At 45.3% G+C, this 22,107-nt stretch overlaps 2 protein-coding genes and 1 long non-coding RNA gene across 3 annotated transcripts; 2 read left to right on the top strand and 1 right to left on the bottom strand.

Moving 5' to 3' along the window:
* Positions 1–122: 122 nt before the first annotated feature.
* Positions 123–1,374, bottom strand: LOC117836668 (cysteine-rich repeat secretory protein 55). The gene is made up of 2 exons (XM_034716136.2): positions 941–1,374; positions 123–851 (listed from the first exon to the last, which is right to left on the bottom strand). Exons 1-2 carry the CDS (start codon positions 1,282–1,284, stop codon positions 398–400), a joined length of 798 nt encoding a protein of 265 aa, XP_034572027.1. The 5' UTR covers positions 1,285–1,374; the 3' UTR covers positions 123–397.
* A 1,851-nt stretch (positions 1,375–3,225) lies between these two features.
* LOC117840314 (uncharacterized) lies at positions 3,226–5,125 on the top strand. The gene is made up of 2 exons (XR_011897182.1): positions 3,226–4,144; positions 4,489–5,125. It is a non-coding gene; the product is annotated as an uncharacterized lncRNA (long non-coding RNA).
* Positions 5,126–17,217: 12,092 nt separating this feature from the next.
* LOC117835856 (UDP-glucuronic acid decarboxylase 6) lies at positions 17,218–21,294 on the top strand. Its single transcript, XM_034715168.2, has 13 exons — positions 17,218–17,515; positions 17,657–17,763; positions 17,867–17,953; positions 18,612–18,699; positions 19,453–19,544; positions 19,627–19,691; positions 19,771–19,859; positions 19,956–20,033; positions 20,148–20,241; positions 20,331–20,397; positions 20,490–20,553; positions 20,697–20,737; positions 20,829–21,294. Exons 2-13 carry the CDS (start codon positions 17,671–17,673, stop codon positions 21,012–21,014), a joined length of 1,044 nt encoding a protein of 347 aa, XP_034571059.1. The 5' UTR covers positions 17,218–17,515; positions 17,657–17,670; the 3' UTR covers positions 21,015–21,294.
* The last annotated feature ends 813 nt before the right edge of the window (positions 21,295–22,107 follow it).

Here is a 22,107-nt window from a genome sequence, read left to right as displayed (position 1 = left end):
CTCAGATGCCCAGAACATAGCAGATTTGCAATGAACTGTTTGTCGCTACGGATCGTCCTGAAAAATCTTCTCGGGAACACATGTACATAGTTGATCAAGAAGCAAACAGAGAGTGATCCACATACCGAATCATCCGTGTCGACCGAAACATAACACTTCGGGGCCACTGGATGTAACTAACTTACCAATATTACTGCTTTGACGCAGACGTGTACTTAAACTGCTTAGCAGTATGTAGCACATGTTTATTCCCAGTTACACACGCAAAGGCTATTCTTTATAGCCTTATCCAACACCAAATCACTTCATTCTTAGGGACTTTCTACTTAAGTGTGTATATGCTTGCACGCACGCATGCACATCATGATGCGCGCTAATTGTTGCACAGACAAATGCATCAAGGGTGCACGACGATCTTGGTGTTCTTGGTCATGTCGGTGGTGGCGCGGCCGGCGTTGCCGGCGAGAGGGAAGTAGAATGGGTAGATCTCGTAGCGCACCCTGCAGCTGCTGTAGTTGATCTGGCACCCCTGCTGCGCGCGGCAGTAGTCGCCGAACCGGGACACCGCCGTGGACAGGCACTGCGCGCACGCCAGCGGCGCCAGGTCCCGCGTGCACTGCGCCAGCCCGTAGATGGTCACGAACGCCGTGTACTGGTCCTTGTCCCGCCCGAGCCCGCCGCTCCCCGATGCCGACGCCTGCGCCGCCGCCTTCCCGACCACCTTCCCCACCGCCTTCTCGAACGCCTTGGCGTTGTCCATCCCTTGCACGTTCACCAGGATCACGCCGGCGTCCGTGTCCGCCTGCCCGATGAAGTTGGCGTTCTCGTACCGCATGAAGCAGTAGTCGTACCTGCACGCACGTGCGAATATATATATCTAAGCAGTGGTCACAGACGGTTCATGTCAGAAACTCAGAATGTATACGCGGCATTGGCATACCATATTCTTGCGTCGGAGCTGTAGCTGCAGGTGGCGGGGAGCTGCTTGGCGGCGTCGGCGAGGCAGGCCGCGCAGTCGCCGGCGGAGACGTCGCCGCGGCATTGCGCGAGGCCGTAGATGACGCTGTTGCCCTTGCCGGCGGTGGACGTGGCGTAGCCGCCGGTGGAGGCCGTGGCGACGAGGTCGGCGAGGACGGAGTTGATGCTGGCCACGGCCTTGTTGTTGCCGGCGTAGCTATTACCGGCGCAGTAGCTGCCGATGGAGTCGGCGGCCATCCCCAGCACAGGGAGCAGGGCCAAGGAGACAAGTAGCACGCATGAGCGGCGCATCGTGCTGAACTCCATGTGTGTCTAAAGCTCAAATGTTTGCTATCTTTTTAAGATAAATGCAAGCGATTTGTGTGGCTCCACTTGTGAAGGATGGTTGGAGCTTATATAGAGCGAGGGAGAGAGCGGATAGGGTAGCAGAGGCGCTTGCTGGTTGCTGCCGTTGTTTGACTGTTTTCTTGGTTGCGTGCCATTTTGACGTGGACGTTATTACATTAGCATGAGAGTTTAGACTTGAGAGTTGAGACCGTTGCCTGTATGCATGCAGCGTTGCAGTCCGAATGCTGACCGCTGAGTCAGCTGCTGGTCCACGGGTGGGCATGTCAAGACGGGCACTTGGCACTTGCAGACATTGCGAGCTAGCTGGCTTGCATTGGCGGCTCGATCGGCGCGATGCATGTTATGACTCGTTGACTTGGGCTTGCATTATGGCTTGGAGTTGGACGAGCCCTTCATTTTCTGGAGCAGTAGCCCATCGCAGTTCAGAGATGAAAGCTCCCTGAATTTTGACATTCTAGCTCCTTAGAGTTCGAAAAGAGACAGTAGGTTTCGGGAGTTAGATCTTGTTTGACACAACCTTAGTTCTGAAATCCCATATATTATTTGGAGTTTATTATATATCAAACAAAGTGTTTTAACACATACGCGCTGATCCAAAAACAAAACTGCTTAACTAAATAGGAGTACTTTTAGGGTCAAGCTCCATCTGATTCTGATTATTTATGGAAGCTTATTCTCTAAAATAAGTGATTCTATGGCTGAAAGTGATTCTCTCGATTCTCTAGCATAAACTCTTAAAATCAAGATGGAGAATCACTTCACAAAATCAGTAGAAGTTATTTTTTTTTCAGCTCCCAACCTTTTAGATCCTGCTAAAATCAGCAGAGAATCAGCTCTGGACGCACCTTTAATGTGCCTACAGCTCAAAGAATTTCTTGAGCTTAGGGCGGGAGCTGTACCAAACCAACTCTTGAGTCTAAAAAATATGCTATTCACTCTCTTTTTTATACACTTGTATACAAGGTAAATTGTTCCTACAAAATTCATGTACTCCCCAAGTAGCCCTTTTAACATGTTGTACCGCGTGCAAGTTGCAATTTACTCGAGTGAATCACAATGTGGATGATAGGTAGTAGCAAGTTACCTAAACCAATTGCACATTTTAACTGTATACTGCATGGAAATCTGGCACCATGAGAAGGCCGAAAAGGAAGAAGAGCAGACGCCTCGTGAGTGCATGCACGGTCCACCAATCCTCTGTTCTCGAAGTCGTTCGTGTGGAGTTCCACTCATCCACGCACAAGGCACGACGGAGGAGCTCATGCAGAACAGCATATTTCGTCAGGATCAGACAGGATTTTAGGCAGGATCTTTGATTTCAGAACTGTCCTGCACCTGGGCCTCTTTGTTTTCCCCATGCGATCTGTTTCCCGGCCCATCATATATGCAGCCTGAAGAAGCCCATAACCACCCCCCCCCCCCCAAAAAAAAAAAAAAAAAACTGATTAAAGACTTCGCGAAAGTCTGAAGCCTGAAAGCCACCCAACACGACGACGAAGAGTCTAGCTAGCGCTTCCTCGAATTTGGCAGAATCCCACACGCGCCGTGATCACGACCGGACACACGGAGACACAGGCCTCTCCCTATTGCCAAGCTAACCAATGACCTATCAAGCTACCAGCAGTATCCTATAATACCAGTACGAAGCTTGGTTCGGCAGCGAATTATTGGCATACACGGCCACACGATCGAAGAATTGGCACGAACACCGACCGATCGACGACGACGACGAACGCGACGAGGAGTCGGCGTCGGCGGTTGGGCTCGTACGAGCACTCGTCGCTGGTGCGTGCGCGCGTGCTGTGTAGTCGCGGGGCACTCCGGAACAACGACGCCGCGAATAGTACTGGCGAGGCGTGTTGCCGCGCCAAAAGAAACGGAAAGCTGCGGGCGGACACTGGTACGTTGGTACCCACCGATTGTCCGGGTTCTACTCCTACCTAACGGGTGGAAATGTACTTTTGGTCCCTGTCCACGTGGGTTGCCAGCTACGCAGCCACCGGCTCCACCGACGGCGGGTGAGTAGGGGAGACCGGGAGAGGCAGTGCAAGCGCAAGGCACAAGGCAGGCACAAACCAAGCAGTTGCCTCGCACAGTCGCACGCCGGCTGATGCGGGCGTGGGACATGTCAAGAACTCTTCAGGCTCTGGGTCTGAGCATTTTATAAATGCGACCGAGAATTAGAGCGTGATTGGTTGCCTGGGCGCGACCCAACCAGGCTCACCAGATGCAGGCCCGCGACGTTTGGTTGCCTGGTCTTCCCGTGAAGCCGGGCTCCGCTCGTGCAAAATAGCCTCCGCGGCCAGGCTCGGGGGAAGGAGGGATTCGGGCGTTTCCGCCGAGCCTAGCTCACGCGGTGTGGCGGCGACGCATGCGGGCGGGGAAAAAATTAACCGGCAGGAGATAGCGGGGGCTGACACCAAAGTCCTAGGGTGACCTCCCGTTTCGCGCCACTCACCGCTATATATCCCCACCACGACCGTCACTCTTGCGCTTGCTCACCATTCATGCTCTCCGACAGCAGGTTCTCTTCTTTTCTCCTCTTTGATTTCTCTTGTCTCCTCCAGTGTTCATGGATTCGCGAATTGAACTCCTCCCTCATTGTCTTGCAGGCGCTCGTGGTTTCTGGTGTTGAACAGGCAAGTGAATCTCCCCCCCTTCCTCTCCCTCTTTCTCTTGATCTACAAACCCTAATCCTTCCTTCTAAATCTCGGTGCAGGAACACCGGATCTGAGTTCTTGATTGGTGCGTGGTTGCAGATATACCATCCCTTGTTTGTTCGTGCGCTTTTACTTGGGTTCCTGCTTCTGCTCGTTCGGTATAACCAATCATCCCTTCATGACCCCTCTCCTCTTATTCTAGTTATTGCGGATTAATGATTTACTCTGTCGATGCTGACTATGTGAGATTTAGATTTGAGGATAAATGTTTTTTTAGCACATGTCCATACCTGTGATGTTATTTTCCATTAAATTTGAGCATATGTACATGCCTGTGATGTGATTTCAATTAAATCTGAGCATTTGTCCATGCCTGTGATGTTATTTTCTAGTAAATCTGAGCAAGTGTTCAAGGCCAATGATGTTTTCCTTTTCACATGGAATATTTTACTTCATCTGTCGTTTTGCTTTGTTAGTCATGGTTGTTATGTTGCTTTGTTAGATGGCTTTGGAGGAGGAGAGAAGCATGCTAATTGCTCGGGTTGCTGCTCTTATCACGGCAATGTATGCATTCTTGTTTAGTAGGATTAGAATGCATCATTGTTCAGGCTTCAAATCTGTTATGGCCCTCTGAGCATGATGGATGGCGAATGGCAAAAGAACTTGGATAAAATTTACAACTCCAACTATGTTGAGTGTGTAAACATGCTTCGCATGAGAAGAGCTCTTTTTCAAGCTATATAATTTGCTTAGGGAAAGGAATTTGCTAAGATATAGCATATATACTAGTATTGAAGAGCAAGTTGCAATGTTTCTTCATTTTGTGGGCCAGAACCAACGCTTTAGAGTTATACACCAAAATTGGAAGAGATCTATAGAGACAGTGAGTAGATATTTCAAAAAAGTCTTGTATGCTATTGGGGAACTTAGGCAAGATATGACCTCCGTCTAATGAGACACCACTTAAGATAAGCAACGGCTCAACATGGTACTCGTACTTTAAGGTAATGAATTTGACATAGTTTGTAGGTTATTGCTGCATGCTTGGGTGCATATCTTGTAACAAATAAATGTTAGGTGTTCATGTAGGACTGTGTTGGGGCAATAGATGGACATGTGCAATAATGATTATTTTCTTATACTACAATTTTGCTGAGACTTTGGACATGTGCAATGATGATTATTTTCTTGTACTACAATTTTGTTGAGGCTAGAGACATGTGCAATGATGATTATTTATTTGATACTATACTTCACATGAGGCATGTGCATTTTGTTTGCTTAAGTGCAATGCATTTCATATCATGGGCCAGCTAACACATGCAATGAAGAGCCTTTTAATTGTATCTAAGTGGGTGTGGCACTTGAAAATAGGAGATGGCTGAAGTGAACAATGTTGAGATCCTTGCTGCTAATTACCTTATGTTCCTTGGTCCTTTGCTGGTGCTGAGGTCGGAGTTGTTGGGGCTGCTGGGGTTGTGAAAGGATCATGATATCGCTTAGAGGGGGGTGAATAGGCATACCCTGAAATTATCACAACTTAAAATAATTTTATCAGCGACTTCTGGTATTTTCGGAAATTCTGTAACCTATGGAATTTTCGAAAAAATCTACGAAAATTTCTGATGCTAGGAGAGAAGGCACTTTTGCAGCGGAATAAAACACTCTCCGCAAAAAACTGGAACCTCCGGTTTCCAAAATAGGAACCTCCAGTTTTGACACGGGTAAGGAGACTCAGTTAAGACTTCACGGAAGCTCATTCAATATCTTGGTCTAGTCATAAAGCACGCCATGATAAAATTGAGTCAAGGATTGCTTACTGTCACCCTTTCGAGTATAGTTAACCTTAAGAGAAGATTATATGCATATCAGGTGACAAATTAATTGTTTAGATTCCCTTGATGACCTCATCTAGGTTCTGCCGACAGAATCCGGAGCTTCCGGTTTCGGTCTTGAAGTTCGGCTGACCTACTTGACTTCTCTTCTTTGAGCTAAATGCTTTCATTAATAACCTGCGTACATGTTCAACACAATAGCTTCCTAGAGGAAGTAATTAAAAGCATCGAATGATATGATAAAATAGATATTACTTAACTAGATCAAGAATGTTATCTAGTCCTTATATATGATTAGCATAGGAGCATATTCATATACAATTAGCTAGATAGACAGGAGCAAAGTACTTGTTACCATAGATGCATTGAAGAATAGAATGAGTCATCAATTTTCAACTTGGCACTTTCTCTTGAATGGTCATGAAAATCCAACTTGAGCTAAGGATGTATGAGTAATGCTCTTCTCAAGTATGCCAAGCTCCAATGCACTTGTAAGTACCTGTATATATCTTTCAAGCACACTTTGGTACCCAAACCATGTTGGATCCACTAGAGTTAGTCAACAAGGTCTTAGGTACCCAAATTGCTTTTGTGTTAGCTTTAGGTGAGAGAGTCACTTTGGCAGCACAAGAGTCATTTAGGTTCTTTCGAAGCTTCTTAGAATCATTATGAATGAACTTGAGCTTAGGAGCGTTACCATTTAAGCAATCATTACCAAGATGACCCTTTAGTTGACATTCATAGCAATTTTTATTCTTGATGTTGATTGTAGCTTTCTTATCTTGACTTGTGATAGCAGCACCTCCCATATACTTTTCTTGAGCCTTCAAGAAGCCTTTGTTTCAGCTTGATGTGGGGTTTCACTGCCAAAACTGGAACCTCCGGTTTTGACAAACCGGAGCCTCTAGTTTTCCAAGAGTGAGACCTTTTTCTTGTACATAATGCGATCTTGTGTCCTTTCTCATGATAGCTGAAGCATCTCCTTTTTGTTAGACTTCTTTGTCTCTTGGAGAGTACTGGCTTGTCTTCTTTCTTCGTTGTGCACATGGAAGCAAAGTGTCCCATCTTTGAGCACTCGAAGCACTTAATGTGATCAAACTTTTTCTTGTTGTTGTCTTGCTTCTGCCTTGTGATGGACTTGACAGAATTGTTGCAAAGGCTTCGCAAAGTTGAACCCTTCTCAAACTTCTTCACCATGTCATCACGGTTATCTTGGGAAAGGTGTGCAATGCCCTTGCCTTTTAGCTTAGACAAGTCCATCTAGAGCTTCTCGACCTCTTGCCTCATATTATCATTCTCTTGTGCAATGAGGTCGTCACATGACTCTACAAGAACTTGATCATACCAAGAAACTTTTGCTTGCAAGCCGCAATGGTTAACACAAGATATGTCAATTTTAGCTAGAGAGCATGTATACTTGTGCATTGGAGGTTCTAAAGAGTTTACCGTGGTAACCATAACCTCACAAGCCATTTCAATCATAGTATGTGAGTCCACAAGCTTCTCATGAGAATACTCTAGTTCTTTATGAGTAGCTTGCAAGTTCACATACTTGCTAGAGAGCTCCTTAAGTTGAGCCTTGAACTTTTGGTTTGCTTCCTCCAATGATGCTACATATGAAAGGGAGTTAGTAGCACATGCATATCTTTTTTCCAGTTCTTTACATTTATCAAGCAAGGATACATTGGATTCATTGAGCTTCCTCATTTCTTCATTGAGAGACTCGAGTTCCTTGATCTTTCCAATAAGATAATCCTCTTATCTCTCAAGCTCTCCTCTTTGCTTGTACACTGTCTTCATGAGTTTGACCACCTTTTTCTTGTTTCTTTTGGACATCTTGTCAAACTCAAACTCAAACTCTTCATCTTCATCTTCTCTTTTCTTCTCACCCTTAGCCATGAAGCACTTATGGGTGTTCTGTTGTGAAAATGAGTAACTTGAAGCAATGGATTTCTCGTGTGGCTAGTGACGTGAATGCTCTTCACTGTTGAAGCAGTTGCTGGCCACCTCACTCTCAAAACCGCATCTTCCGATTTCAGAAATCGGACCCTCCGGTTCTTCATCAGCAGCTGAGATAGGAGAGTCCTCATGATCTCTCTGTTGAGTAGCTTGAGCCTTTTCTTTCTGACTTACTTGCTTTATATTCTTGACCATGGTTTTCACAAGCACCATACATTTCTTTGAGAGTGGTCCATATACGGTGCGCATCATGGTTCGTATCATAGTCATCATCCTCATCCATGACAGCATCAAATACATTTTCACTCAAAGCATGAATTGAAACATAAGATGCTTAAGCGTTGAGTTGTAGGCATTTATCTTCCTCTTGAGTTAATTTTGACCGATCAACATTTGGAGGAGAAATGCTCACAATTACAACCTGCTCGATTTGAGGACCCATGGCCCTAAAGATATCAAGTACATGAGCAGACTAGGAAGCGTAGTTCGAGCCGTCGAATGCGAGTGGCTTGAAGTCGAAGGTTACCTCAAATGGTGTCAACATCTTTCCTCACAGAGGTTAAGCTTGAATGTGAGTCCAAGCTCTGATAGCAATTGAAAGGATCTTGATGTCGACTAGAGGGGGGGTGAATAGGCGTACCCTGAAATCATCGCAACTTAAAACAAGTTTATTAGCGACTTCCGGTATTTTCGAAGATGTTTATGAGTAGCTAACGAGCTCGAGATCAAACCAACTTGGTGTAGGAGCTCACTGGGTGTTTCTCAGCAGGCTCACACAGTTCCTGCACTTCACAAATATGAACACTCAAGTAGATCAACTAAATTCACAAGTTTAATAATGAATACAAATGAGATCAAACCGGCGAGCAAACATGAGGGTTTGTTTCACCAAAGTTCAGATTCACTAGTGTGAGTCCTATGTCTTCGTTGAGGAGCCTATTAAAATACGAGTCTACTCAACTCCCTTCCAATGTGCCGAGTCTCTTTCAACCACTTTTCTCGTTTTCACTAGATGATATTTTTCCTTACAGAGGCAAGATCGCAGTCTTCACAAACTTGTTGTTGCTCACCACACTGTTGGGAGCTACCCGGCGACGCCTAGCCGTCTAGGAGGCACACCTCCAAGAGTAACAAATGCTTCACTTGAAACTTGACAAGGAAAACCAGTGCTCAAGGAACTTAGTGCTCTTTTAATGCTCACGAATGGCTCCTCTCTACTACCCAACTCACAAGATCTAGCAAAGATCCATAACCTCACAAAGAGGGGTTGGGAGAGCTATCTTGGCTTTAGTTTAGCTTAGAACAGGCAAGAAGCACACCAACAACCTTAGAAGCAGCAGCAAGCAACTGGAGAGGGCGTGGGGGTATAAATACACCACCCCTCAAAAATTAGCCACTAGGGTGTCAGACCAAAATCGAAACTACTGGTTTCTGAAAATCGGAAGCTTCGGAACTAGCTGTTAGTGACACATGGCATCGAAAATCGGAACTTCTTGTTTCTAAAACCGGAGCTTCCAATTTTGCCACTGTTTTGACTTGACAAAGCGTGTACGTGTGGCTTTTCTATCTCTCATCAACTCACATAGGAAACTTAAGCACTGAGACTTTGTCAAATGGCCATGTGATGCACCCCTCTTGATAGTACGGCATACCTATACTCAATTTAAAACATAAACACACTATTCCTTTGCTTGAGCTTCATCATCATGAACCGTACCATACTTGATCAATATATCCACTTGAGGGCTGCATCCATTTTTGTCTCTTTGGTTTGAACACTTCAACCTTGAGCTAGTGACTTGGATCAATATTCCACACATATGAATGAAATCCAACTTTAGATCACAAGTCACCCTTTTATATGACTCAATAAACATTTGATGCATCCCATTGCCATACTCGGTAAGGTTTGACTTGATACCTCGAAATCCTCCAAGCACTAGCCACTTCACCTTAGCAAAGCTCATGGCCAAGTCACCACTTGACCAAACTTTGCTTAGTACCTCGTTGCTAATCTCTTGCTTGATTCCTTCATCCAATTGCTACCACATTTGAGTCTAGCTTTATTTTGACATCAAGAATGAAACCCACTTGAGATCATATCTTCTTTTGACTTCAATATTCCATTTGTTACTAATAAGCTTCTCATTTTATTTAGAGATCGAAGAATAACCCAATGCCATCATGCCTCTATCTTCAACTTTTTCTTGTTGTTGTCTTGCTTCTGCCTTGTGATGGACTTGACAGAATTGTTGCAAAGGCTTCGCAAAGTTGAACCCTTCTCAAACTTCTTCACCATGTCATCACGGTTATCTTGGGAAAGGTGTGCAATGCCCTTGCCTTTTAGCTTAGACAAGTCCATCTAGAGCTTCTCGACCTCTTGCCTCATATTATCATTCTCTTGTGCAATGAGGTCGTCACATGACTCTACAAGAACTTGATCATACCAAGAAACTTTTGCTTGCAAGCCGCAATGGTTAACACAAGATATGTCAATTTTAGCTAGAGAGCATGTATACTTGTGCATTGGAGGTTCTAAAGAGTTTACCGTGGTAACCATAACCTCACAAGCCATTTCAATCATAGTATGTGAGTCCACAAGCTTCTCATGAGAATACTCTAGTTCTTTATGAGTAGCTTGCAAGTTCACATACTTGCTAGAGAGCTCCTTAAGTTGAGCCTTGAACTTTTGGTTTGCTTCCTCCAATGATGCTACATATGAAAGGGAGTTAGTAGCACATGCATATCTTTTTTCCAGTTCTTTACATTTATCAAGCAAGGATACATTGGATTCATTGAGCTTCCTCATTTCTTCATTGAGAGACTCGAGTTCCTTGATCTTTCCAATAAGATAATCCTCTTATCTCTCAAGCTCTCCTCTTTGCTTGTACACTGTCTTCATGAGTTTGACCACCTTTTTCTTGTTTCTTTTGGACATCTTGTCAAACTCAAACTCAAACTCTTCATCTTCATCTTCTCTTTTCTTCTCACCCTTAGCCATGAAGCACTTATGGGTGTTCTGTTGTGAAAATGAGTAACTTGAAGCAATGGATTTCTCGTGTGGCTAGTGACGTGAATGCTCTTCACTGTTGAAGCAGTTGCTGGCCACCTCACTCTCAAAACCGCATCTTCCGATTTCAGAAATCGGACCCTCCGGTTCTTCATCAGCAGCTGAGATAGGAGAGTCCTCATGATCTCTCTGTTGAGTAGCTTGAGCCTTTTCTTTCTGACTTACTTGCTTTATATTCTTGACCATGGTTTTCACAAGCACCATACATTTCTTTGAGAGTGGTCCATATACGGTGCGCATCATGGTTCGTATCATAGTCATCATCCTCATCCATGACAGCATCAAATACATTTTCACTCAAAGCATGAATTGAAACATAAGATGCTTAAGCGTTGAGTTGTAGGCATTTATCTTCCTCTTGAGTTAATTTTGACCGATCAACATTTGGAGGAGAAATGCTCACAATTACAACCTGCTCGATTTGAGGACCCATGGCCCTAAAGATATCAAGTACATGAGCAGACTAGGAAGCGTAGTTCGAGCCGTCGAATGCGAGTGGCTTGAAGTCGAAGGTTACCTCAAATGGTGTCAACATCTTTCCTCACAGAGGTTAAGCTTGAATGTGAGTCCAAGCTCTGATAGCAATTGAAAGGATCTTGATGTCGACTAGAGGGGGGGTGAATAGGCGTACCCTGAAATCATCGCAACTTAAAACAAGTTTATTAGCGACTTCCGGTATTTTCGAAGATGTTTATGAGTAGCTAACGAGCTCGAGATCAAACCAACTTGGTGTAGGAGCTCACTGGGTGTTTCTCAGCAGGCTCACACAGTTCCTGCACTTCACAAATATGAACACTCAAGTAGATCAACTAAATTCACAAGTTTAATAATGAATACAAATGAGATCAAACCGGCGAGCAAACATGAGGGTTTGTTTCACCAAAGTTCAGATTCACTAGTGTGAGTCCTATGTCTTCGTTGAGGAGCCTATTAAAATACGAGTCTACTCAACTCCCTTCCAATGTGCCGAGTCTCTTTCAACCACTTTTCTCGTTTTCACTAGATGATATTTTTCCTTACAGAGGCAAGATCGCAGTCTTCACAAACTTGTTGTTGCTCACCACACTGTTGGGAGCTACCCGGCGACGCCTAGCCGTCTAGGAGGCACACCTCCAAGAGTAACAAATGCTTCACTTGAAACTTGACAAGGAAAACCAGTGCTCAAGGAACTTAGTGCTCTTTTAATGCTCACGAATGGCTCCTCTCTACTACCCAACTCACAAGATCTAGCAAAGATCCATAACCTCACAAAGAGGGGTTGGGAGAGCTATCTTGGCTTTAGTTTAGCTTAGAACAGGCAAGAAGCACACCAACAACCTTAGAAGCAGCAGCAAGCAACTGGAGAGGGCGTGGGGGTATAAATACACCACCCCTCAAAAATTAGCCACTAGGGTGTCAGACCAAAATCGAAACTACTGGTTTCTGAAAATCGGAAGCTTCGGAACTAGCTGTTAGTGACACATGGCATCGAAAATCGGAACTTCTTGTTTCTAAAACCGGAGCTTCCAATTTTGCCACTGTTTTGACTTGACAAAGCGTGTACGTGTGGCTTTTCTATCTCTCATCAACTCACATAGGAAACTTAAGCACTGAGACTTTGTCAAATGGCCATGTGATGCACCCCTCTTGATAGTACGGCATACCTATACTCAATTTAAAACATAAACACACTATTCCTTTGCTTGAGCTTCATCATCATGAACCGTACCATACTTGATCAATATATCCACTTGAGGGCTGCATCCATTTTTGTCTCTTTGGTTTGAACACTTCAACCTTGAGCTAGTGACTTGGATCAATATTCCACACATATGAATGAAATCCAACTTTAGATCACAAGTCACCCTTTTATATGACTCAATAAACATTTGATGCATCCCATTGCCATACTCGGTAAGGTTTGACTTGATACCTCGAAATCCTCCAAGCACTAGCCACTTCACCCTAGCAAAGCTCATGGCCAAGTCACCACTTGACCAAACTTTGCTTAGTACCTCGTTGCTAATCTCTTGCTTGATTCCTTCATCCAATTGCTACCACATTTGAGTCTAGCTTTATTTTGACATCAAGAATGAAACCCACTTGAGATCATATCTTCTTTTGACTTCAATATTCCATTTGTTACTAATAAGCTTCTCATTTTATTTAGAGATCGAAGAATAACCCAATGCCATCATGCCTCTATCTTCACCTTAATTTGCTTGTAATAGATTACACATGAACATCATGGGATTATACAATATTCATTACTATGACATTAATCTTCAAATTAAGCAATCTTGCACTATAAAGCTATCAAACAAGCCTCAACTCATCTTTAACACAATTTTTTGCTTTTCATGCTTAGATGAACAATGCCATGTATCGCACTTGTTCTTTTCATCATATGAGCCATTTAATAGAATCTTTCCCACAAAGATTATTCATCAATAACATTATACCCACTCACATGCTTAACAAGTTCATTAGACCTTTAATCTAGTTGTCATTCAACACACCAAAACTCACTAAGGGCCTAGATGCTCTTTCAGGTTGCTGCTGCTGGTCCAGTTGTGCAAGCTGGCAGAGGCCTGCTATGAGATGGACAGATGTGATATCTGGATTTATCCTTTGCCGCATATGCCAGCTGATTTCAACTGGTGTTAAGATTGATAAAGGATTCAAAGAAGTCCACTTGAACCAGGTTCCTAAGGCTCTTCAGGAGTTCAGTGGCAATGAGGTCACTGGCACACAGGTGTACAATTACCTGAGGAAATGGAGGCAGAGGTGGATTAAAATCTTCAAACTGAGAGAGCTAAGTGGAACTTTGTTTGATGAGGATAGTTTCATGATTGTACTTGAGGAGGAGCACTACAATGGCCACATCAAGGTTTGTTCAATGATCATTTATTTTGTTCATGCTATTGCACATGATATTTCCATGAGTTATAGTTTCTAACTTCAAGTTGATGTAATGGCAGGCACACCCCAAGGATGATGAGTACCTGAACAAGCCAATTCTGCACTACCAGGAGATGATGATCATCTTCAGTAATGGTCAGGCAACAGGCAAGTATGCTATGGGATCAAATGAGGCTCTTGGTACTCCTTCTAACTTTCCTGAGAGCTCACTCAAGAATGAGTTACCCAATGAACTTAAGAGTGGCAAAACTAAGCCAGCTAAGGGAACCAAGTTAGAAGTTGGTGTTGGAAGCAAGAGAAAGAGGTCTATGCTGTTAGAGGAGGATGTCCTTGTGTTCACTGGCATGACTGATGCAATGAACAATGTTGCAGATGCTATTCGTTCTACCAAGGTTGAGAATCCCACCCTGAGTTGTATGGTACAGTCATGTTCATGCCTGTGTTCACTGAGGAAGCTCTGATGGTTGCATATGGCCAGTTGCTTGAAAACAAGCCCTAGGGGTCTGCTTTTGTGAAGATGAATGATTCTCAACGTGTTCAATGGCTGAGGACCTTCTTGGACAAGCACTACTACATGTGAGGGCCTATGCATGGTGGATGACCCCTCTTTTGTGCAGTGATCCTCTCCTGGGTCAGATCTGGTGCAGTGGTGGTTTCTTTTGTGCATACCTTCCTGCTGGTGGTCTATTGTGTAGTGGGTATACTCCTCTACATGTGCAGTCGACATGATCCTGCATTCTTTTGTACAGTTCACTTGATCATCTCTCTGCTAACTATGGCTAACTCTAGCGTATAATTAGTGACTTAGATATGCCACTCACCCTGATGCTACTGTTTTATTTGTCTTTGGCAATCTGACATTGTGTCCATTACCATTGATCTTAACATATTATTCTGAACCTCTCTGAGCATGTGTTTATTGGTCTATGATGTGCTACTGTTTCCAGGTTATATATGTCTTTTGCCTGTGTTATGATTTTCTTTACTGAGCACATGTCTCCAAGCCAATGATGTGGGCTATTTTTCCTTTCTAAGCACATGTCTTTTACCTATGATATATTTTCCTTTACTGAGCACATGTCTCCTTGCAATGATAATTTTTTCAATAATGATTATTTTTTCCCATTCATGCCTAATGTTCCATGATTTCTATCTAGCTATGAGATGGTACATTGTTCATACTGGGTGCCAAACTGGAGCCTTCTCTAGCTAGGAGGCTGCCCATACACAAGTTGATGGCTTCAAGGGTGCTTGCTACTAACGCTTCAACTCAAGAGATGAAGCTATGGCAACCTTGTATGGTCGTCAGCTCAAGAAGGACGACAAGCCTACGGTGCCTGAATTGAAGCCAAAGTTGTGTGCTTGTTGTTAAAGATTTCATAATAGTTGTTCAAACCATAATCATTCTCTTTTTAGTTTGGAAAATAATATAATTGATAGTTGCAATTGTATGTAACTTGGACTTCCTCATGAACCCGACATTAGTATCCTTACCACTAGATGTAGGAGGTGAGCAAACCACCAGATGCAGGAGGTGACCAAACCTAGCATGTATGCAGCTAAGCAAACAAACTAGTTTGCATGTCTCTTTTGAATGTTGAAGTACATCCAGGCAACCAAACATCATCCCTGCGCGTCCTGGCTCTGGCCAAACAGGCAACCAAATAATACCATGTTGCATGTACATAGCTACCATGTTGCATCTACATAGCTTGGATGACCGGTGCGAGCTAGGCTCAGGCCCCGCGTGATTGGTTGCAATTCAAGGAGAGGTCCAGGATGGTGACGAGATTCAGGCTCATCGTGTCCAGTACAGAAGTATACATGCAAACTTGATTAGTTTGCGTATAGCCTGAGCCAGGATGGAGAGAGTTGTTGATTGGTTGGCTGCATGAAAGGTTGCTTTGTGTGGCTGCAAGTGGAGTCTGTTGCCTTATCTGTATCATCTTATCCTGAATCGTGAGGAAGATCAAATTTTGCGTACAATGCTGACTGGGATTGAGGGGGAATCCGAACGAGACCACGCAGCAAAAATACGCAGCCTATCAACCGATCAAAGCTAACCTGCACCTTGCAGACCGGTGCGTTGGATGATGCGAGCTGGGCTACCGATCACCCCCTTAGTGACCGAGAGCTGACCTCGGGAGCTCCCCAGGTCAAGCTGGGAAGTCAGGGAAACACATGGGCTTCCACTTCCAGTGTGGACCGTGGAATGGAAGATCTCATGTCTGAAGCAAGGAATATCTCGATGCACCTTGAAGCAGCCCACAAAAGCCTGGATTTGTTTTTGTTCTTTTTACATCGGTCTGCGTATGACGATGTGCCTTCGTTTTAAGATCTGCTGGGAGGGTTGGCCGTTGACCTTTGCTTATTATACCCACAGACGACGATGCTTAGTCCCTACTCGACTAGGTTCTTCTGATGCGGGCAAGAGTTCACTCCTTTTGTTTGAGACTTTGAGCGGCTCTCTGAATCATTTGGGTCAATCGGCATCTGCTTCAAGCAAGTAGAGTGACAGTAACGCTAACTCATCGCCGAGAACAGAAGGTAACAGTAACGCGTCGCCAAATAGCTCAAGGACGAAACGCAGGTCCCAACAGAAGAAAATATCGAAAATCGCTACAACTAACGCATGTTGCAGCGCCACAAAAAAAATGGGTGAGGCGGAGCCCGGTTCTACGTCCCCAAGATTAAAATTCACGGAGGCAATTGCGATCACATGCTGCTATCTGTTACTCTCATCACTCTGCGTAACCACCCACTGGTGCCGGCTCGCTAAAACAAGTTGGCACTTCTTTGTTGGTGGTTTAGGTTGGACTGCGACGTGAATTCATAGAATATTCTTATCCCGGTGCCCTGCCTTGAGCTCTTGATCTTCATTCAGACAGTAATCCAGTATCATAATTTGAGACTTCCCTTTAATCCCATGTCGCTCGCTCACGCTAATCTAATCTAGCCGCGCCCACACAACTAATCGCGGCCGCCAGGCCTCTAGCCTAAGCCTACGGCTCATGATGCGTTCGCGCGCCGTATGTCGCAAGCAACGACTCGCCACCACGTCGGCACCACGCCTCCCCGCCGTACCCGACAGCACGTACCGGGTCCGACCCCGGCCAACAGGGCCGCATCGGCTCCAACTCGTTGCCCCGCGCGCCAGAACCAGAAGAAGCCGAAGCCCCCCGACCCGCTCGCCTCGCGCCATCCCAGGGAAGTCAAGGGCCTCCCGTCGACGGCCCGACCGATCCCACTCCGAAGTCCGCCAGATCGCACCTAACGCGCGCCTAATCGCGCCACTAAACAAAGAAGGCGCGGTGACGGTGGGGGCGTCCAGGTCCGGGCGCGCTGCGCTGTCGCCGTCGGTCGCACGCGGCACCCGTTGGAATCTGGCGCGCGGGCACCGGCACCTTTGCTTCCATTGGAAGCGCAAATGTCTGCTCCCCCCTCCTCGTCCCCTTCCCTGCACGGACTGCGAGTTTCTTATTGGCACCAGATCGAAAAGTGGGGAGGAATTAATTGTGGCGTCGGGTGGTGAGATCTGATTTAGATTGGTTGATTACCCCGGTTGGTAGCAGCAGTCGGTGGTGCTTGGTGCCTGCATCTCCTCTCTCTGTGCCCGGGGGAGTGCGCAGCGCGGGCTCTATAAATACGGCTCAGATCTGGGAAGCCTCCTCGTCGGCCGCCCCCAGTCTAATCGGATTCAAACCGCCCGTTCCCCGTGTCCGAGGCCAAGCAAGCCGAGCCCAATCCCCTGCGCCAGCTGCTAGGTGAGCGCCGCGCGCGCCCGTCCTCTCCCCCGCACGCTTCGTTGCTTGCAGAATTCCGTGATCGTTTCATCCTGTCTCGTTTCGGTGCGTGATTTTTTGTTTCCGCTGACGGGTGGTTTGGATTGGATCTGGGCGGACCAGGTGCGTGACCCGCGATGGCGCAGAAGGAGACCAATGGCAGCAACGGCGAGCACACCACCCGCCCACCGCCGACCCCCTCGCCGCTCCGCTTCTCCAAGTTCTTCCAGGTGAGAGCGCGATCCCGTCGCCGGATCTCCCTCGCCGCGTGGCCTGGCTGTGTTCGCGTGCTCCGAATCCTGATTGTCGGTGCCAATTTGCTGCTTGATCCAGGCCAATCTGCGGATCCTCGTCACCGGTGGGGCGGGCTTCATCGGCTCGCATCTCGTCGACAAGCTCATGGAGAACGAGAAGCACGAGGTACGTGCGCCCTGGCGAGATCCCGTAGCATGTTCATTGCTCGTAGGTCTGCGGGATCGGGCCTGCTTCATGTGTTGGGTCAAATCCATTCTGATGGAGGGCGTCTAGATCTCATCTGAGTGATAAGGCCAGGAACCGAGTCGGTCTAGATCTACGTGAAAGGGACATGAGTTACTGATAATTGTGCCAGATCTCTGGGAAGCAAGCTTTCAGGTTACTTTTGCATCATGTGGGGGCCACTGTATAAAGCTTTAGCTCGAAGCTTTACTCGAGCGTTGGGTACTTATTGTGGATCTGATTGGTAATGTGAGTGATCACTGAATTGAGTGAGATCAAGCAGCAAAGTGTGCATTAATTTATAGAGCTCAAGCTGCATCATGGCTCTAGTCCAGAGTATCTGTTTTGTGGATCTATTTGGGATTTTGAAAGATCACAAAGATCCACTGTCAATGCTTTAGAGATCCTGTTAGAGGTACTCCATTTTGAGCTTCATAATAGTTTCCGACTCATGTGGAGTGCTGTTCGAAAGGATCCAGGGCTATTTACGTTAGTGTTTTTCATGCTTCATATTTAAAGTGGAGAAACCATTGAGTTCTAGTATCCTTGTTACAGATCCTGTCTTTCGGACATTTATTTGACCCTGTTCTGTTGTGTCCAGGTCATTGTTGCTGACAACTTCTTCACTGGTTCAAAAGACAACCTGAAGAAGTGGATCGGACACCCAAGATTTGAACTCATCCGTCATGGTAAAATAACTAGTTAACTATGCATTCCTAAAGACATTTGGCTGTAAATCCGCAGTGGACCTTATGACTCTGCATAGCCACAAATTCAATATCATGTTGACATCGCTTTAAGTCTTCTCTTTCAGAGCATCCTGAAAGTTATTGATCTTGGATAGTCAATGACACATAAAGTGCTATGTCTTTATGTTGTCTCTGTGCTTGTCCTTACATGTCCTGTGTTGTTTGTTGAATGGAGCTTAATATTTTCTGAATTTATTATTGAGCCTTAGTTGTTGTCTTGTTGACTTGTAGTACTATACTCGCAATTAGAAGTTGTAGTTATTTTCGTCTTCTTCAGAAGTCCCTGAAAATTTGAAAATCATGGGTAGTCAATGACAATTGAAGTACCATGCATTTATTTTGTCATATATTCAATGCTTGTCCAATTGCATGTCCTGACTTGTCTGTTGAGTGAATTAAATTTATTTTTCTCTTAATTGGTCATTGGCTATTGATTTGTAACTTACTAATGGCAACTCATATTTGGAGAAGCATGTGCATTCAAGTTGATTTTCTGACACTGCTCGTGTTACTTTCTTCATTTCTGATCACGAAAAATGTGATGATGGGACGGATCATATACTCCAATAATAGTTTCATTTCCTCTTGGAAAAACAGTTTAACAAATCATTCGTCTCAGCTGTTCCGTTTTAAGTGTATTTTCTTCCTCATGAATTGTGCACTTACGCTGTAAATTTGTTCTCACTGTTTTAGATGTCACCCAACCGCTGCTTGTGGAGGTTGACCAGATCTACCACCTTGCTTGCCCTGCTTCCCCAATCTTCTACAAGCACAATCCTGTTAAGGTATGCTCTGTGAGAGGCACTACCATTTCTTAGTTTTTCCTGACCGTTCATAGTATTGAAATGTTTGTACTGTCCTGAACAGACCATCAAGACAAATGTTATTGGGACCCTGAACATGCTAGGACTTGCAAAGAGAGTTGGAGCTAGGTCGGTGATCATGCCCATTGATTCTTCCAATGCCTCCATGTGAAAAACTATATCTAATGGAATTTATGTTCAATTGTAGGATTTTGTTGACTTCAACCTCTGAAGTTTACGGTGATCCGCTTGAGCACCCTCAAACTGAGGCCTACTGGGGCAACGTTAACCCAATTGGTAAATTTGTTCATCTGACAAATGGAATATTTCCCTCTGCTTTTCATAATTTAACTTTCAAGTTCTCTTACCATTTTGTTTTATTTTTTCTATCAGGAGTCAGGAGCTGTTATGATGAGGGTAAGCGTGTAGCAGAGACACTGATGTTCGACTATCACAGGCAGCACGGCATTGGTAATACTTTATTTGTGCACTTAAACTTCACTATTAGCTCGTAGACCTTTTTTGTTCCCTGATAATTTTGGGTTTACGATTTGTCCTTATAATATTTGTCGGCTATGTCTGCAGAAATCCGGATTGCCAGGATTTTCAACACCTACGGGCCTAGGATGAACATTGATGATGGCCGTGTTGTTAGCAACTTCATTGCTCAGGCTGTTCGGTAATAATTGTTGGGTTTCTTTTATTTTAATTCCCAACTTGTGTCCAGATGATTTTGTTGGCTTATCCTTTTCTTTCGCAATGTTGTAGTGGCGAACCCCTGACTGTCCAGAAGCCAGGAACACAGACTAGGAGTTTCTGCTATGTCGCTGATATGGTTTGTCTTCCATTGCATTTGTAAAAATTGATTCACAATTCGTCATAACTGTGTCGGTGCATGATCTCACCAACTACGTCTCTTCATTATAGGTTGACGGTCTTATTAAGCTGATGAATGGAAACAACACTGGACCGATTAACTTGGGTAACCCAGGTAAAATTCATCTCTGTATTACTTTTGTTGCCACACAGTTTACAGTTCAGTCTGCGTTATAAATTTGTCATAAGCATTCCTATGGTCAAGAAGTTGGGTTTCGTCTTCTTTCTGCTAAATGGCTGCAATTCATTGTGGTGTAGGCGAATTCACCATGCTGGAACTTGCTGAGAATGTGAAGGAGGTAAGTTGGATATTATATAATGGCAATCCTTTCTTCTTGCAAAGCTTTGTAAATCTTGATGGTTTACTGACATGCCTGCTTAACTTTGCAGCTGATCAACCCCGAAGTGACAGTGACAATGACCGAGAACACTCCTGATGATCCTCGCCAGAGGAAGCCAGACATCACAAAGGCCAAGGAAGTTCTTGGATGGGAGCCCAAGGTCGTCCTGCGCGATGGCTTGGTGTTCATGGAGGACGACTTCCGGGAGCGCCTTGCCGTGCCCAAGAAGGCATAAACCCACCCTGCTTTTGGGGGAAGGATATCCACGGGAGGAGCATACTCATAGTTGGGTTCGTCATTATTCGTGGCCACCATTTCATTACGGAATTTGAGTTCCAATAAACCGAATACACCCTTTGTCGTTCACCTTGAAAGATTGTATCATTAGAATTCCCATACAGGGCCGGCCGTTTTGCGTCTCTCTGCTTCCGCAGATCTTGTGGTACTTGTGTTTGTAGCCTATGCACTCCCTGAATCGATTATAGCAATGTTACCATTTTGAGCTTTTGAATCTTCTTGCTGCTGTCTGAGACTGATAGTAACCACTAATCAGCTTGACATGGCTGCACTGAACTGCACACTTGGTGTTTGTGTAATGGACAAATGCCCATTCTGTCGTTGTCACGCAGAGATCTGACTCTGAACCGTGTTTCGGCAAACGGAAGTCCAGTCTGGTCTGGCGCTTTACCAACAAGCAGCAGCAGTAGCAGCAGAAGGTCCGAAGCAACGTGCTGCAACCTGCTGTGTCGTGCTGAGATCTGATTGGTGACCTCCGGTTGCGATTCTTCAACGGGTGGCCGGCTGTCAGGCGCAGCTCCTTCCGTGGGACGACAGAACCTTCCTTTTACCTTTCGCGGCAGAACCTTCCTTTCAGTGCTGGCACGGCAGATTTGACAGCGCGTGTTGAGCCTGTTCGCTTTAGCTTATTCAGCCAGCTTATCAGCCACCAAACAGTATTTTCCTCTCACAACAAATCAGCCGTTTCACCTTTTCAGCCGGCTTATAAGCTGAAGCGAACAGGCCTAAATTTTCTTGATAATCAACTGCGCGTTACGCACGGTGAAAACGAAACAGGACGCGTCACGAAGCTTCCCTGCGTCTCACTCGGATCGCACCGGTCTCCCGCGTCGGTCGCGTGATCCAACCGATGGAAACAGGAGCAGCGAGCCATGACTCTCCCACTCCCACACCGCACGGGGGTGGGAGCAGATCTGGCTCCAGCTTCGTCAGTGCGAAACCACCCGACCCTTGCATTTTGTTAGTTAGTGTATACTCCTAGCTCTAGCTGGTAACATGGCCCCATCGTGGACTAGCTACGAATGATCCAA

This window comes from Setaria viridis, chromosome 9, assembly GCF_005286985.2.
Source record: "Setaria viridis chromosome 9, Setaria_viridis_v4.0, whole genome shotgun sequence".
In the NCBI taxonomy this organism is placed as follows: Eukaryota; Viridiplantae; Streptophyta; class Magnoliopsida; order Poales; family Poaceae; genus Setaria; species Setaria viridis.
This window is presented reverse-complemented; position numbering and strand designations above follow the sequence as displayed.

Coding starts and splice junctions, on each gene's coding strand:
- LOC117836668 (XM_034716136.2), bottom strand. CDS start 1,284: ATGGAGTTCAGCACGATGCGCCGCTCATGCGTGCTACTTGTCTCCTTG. Junction 852..940: donor AGCTCCGACGCAAGAATATG/GTATGCCAATGC, acceptor ACGTGCGTGCAG/GTACGACTACTGCTTCATGC.
- LOC117835856 (XM_034715168.2), top strand. CDS start 17,671: ATGGCGCAGAAGGAGACCAATGGCAGCAACGGCGAGCACACCACCCGC. Junction 19,692..19,770: donor GCAAAGAGAGTTGGAGCTAG/GTCGGTGATCAT, acceptor GTTCAATTGTAG/GATTTTGTTGACTTCAACCT. Junction 20,034..20,147: donor TCACAGGCAGCACGGCATTG/GTAATACTTTAT, acceptor CTATGTCTGCAG/AAATCCGGATTGCCAGGATT.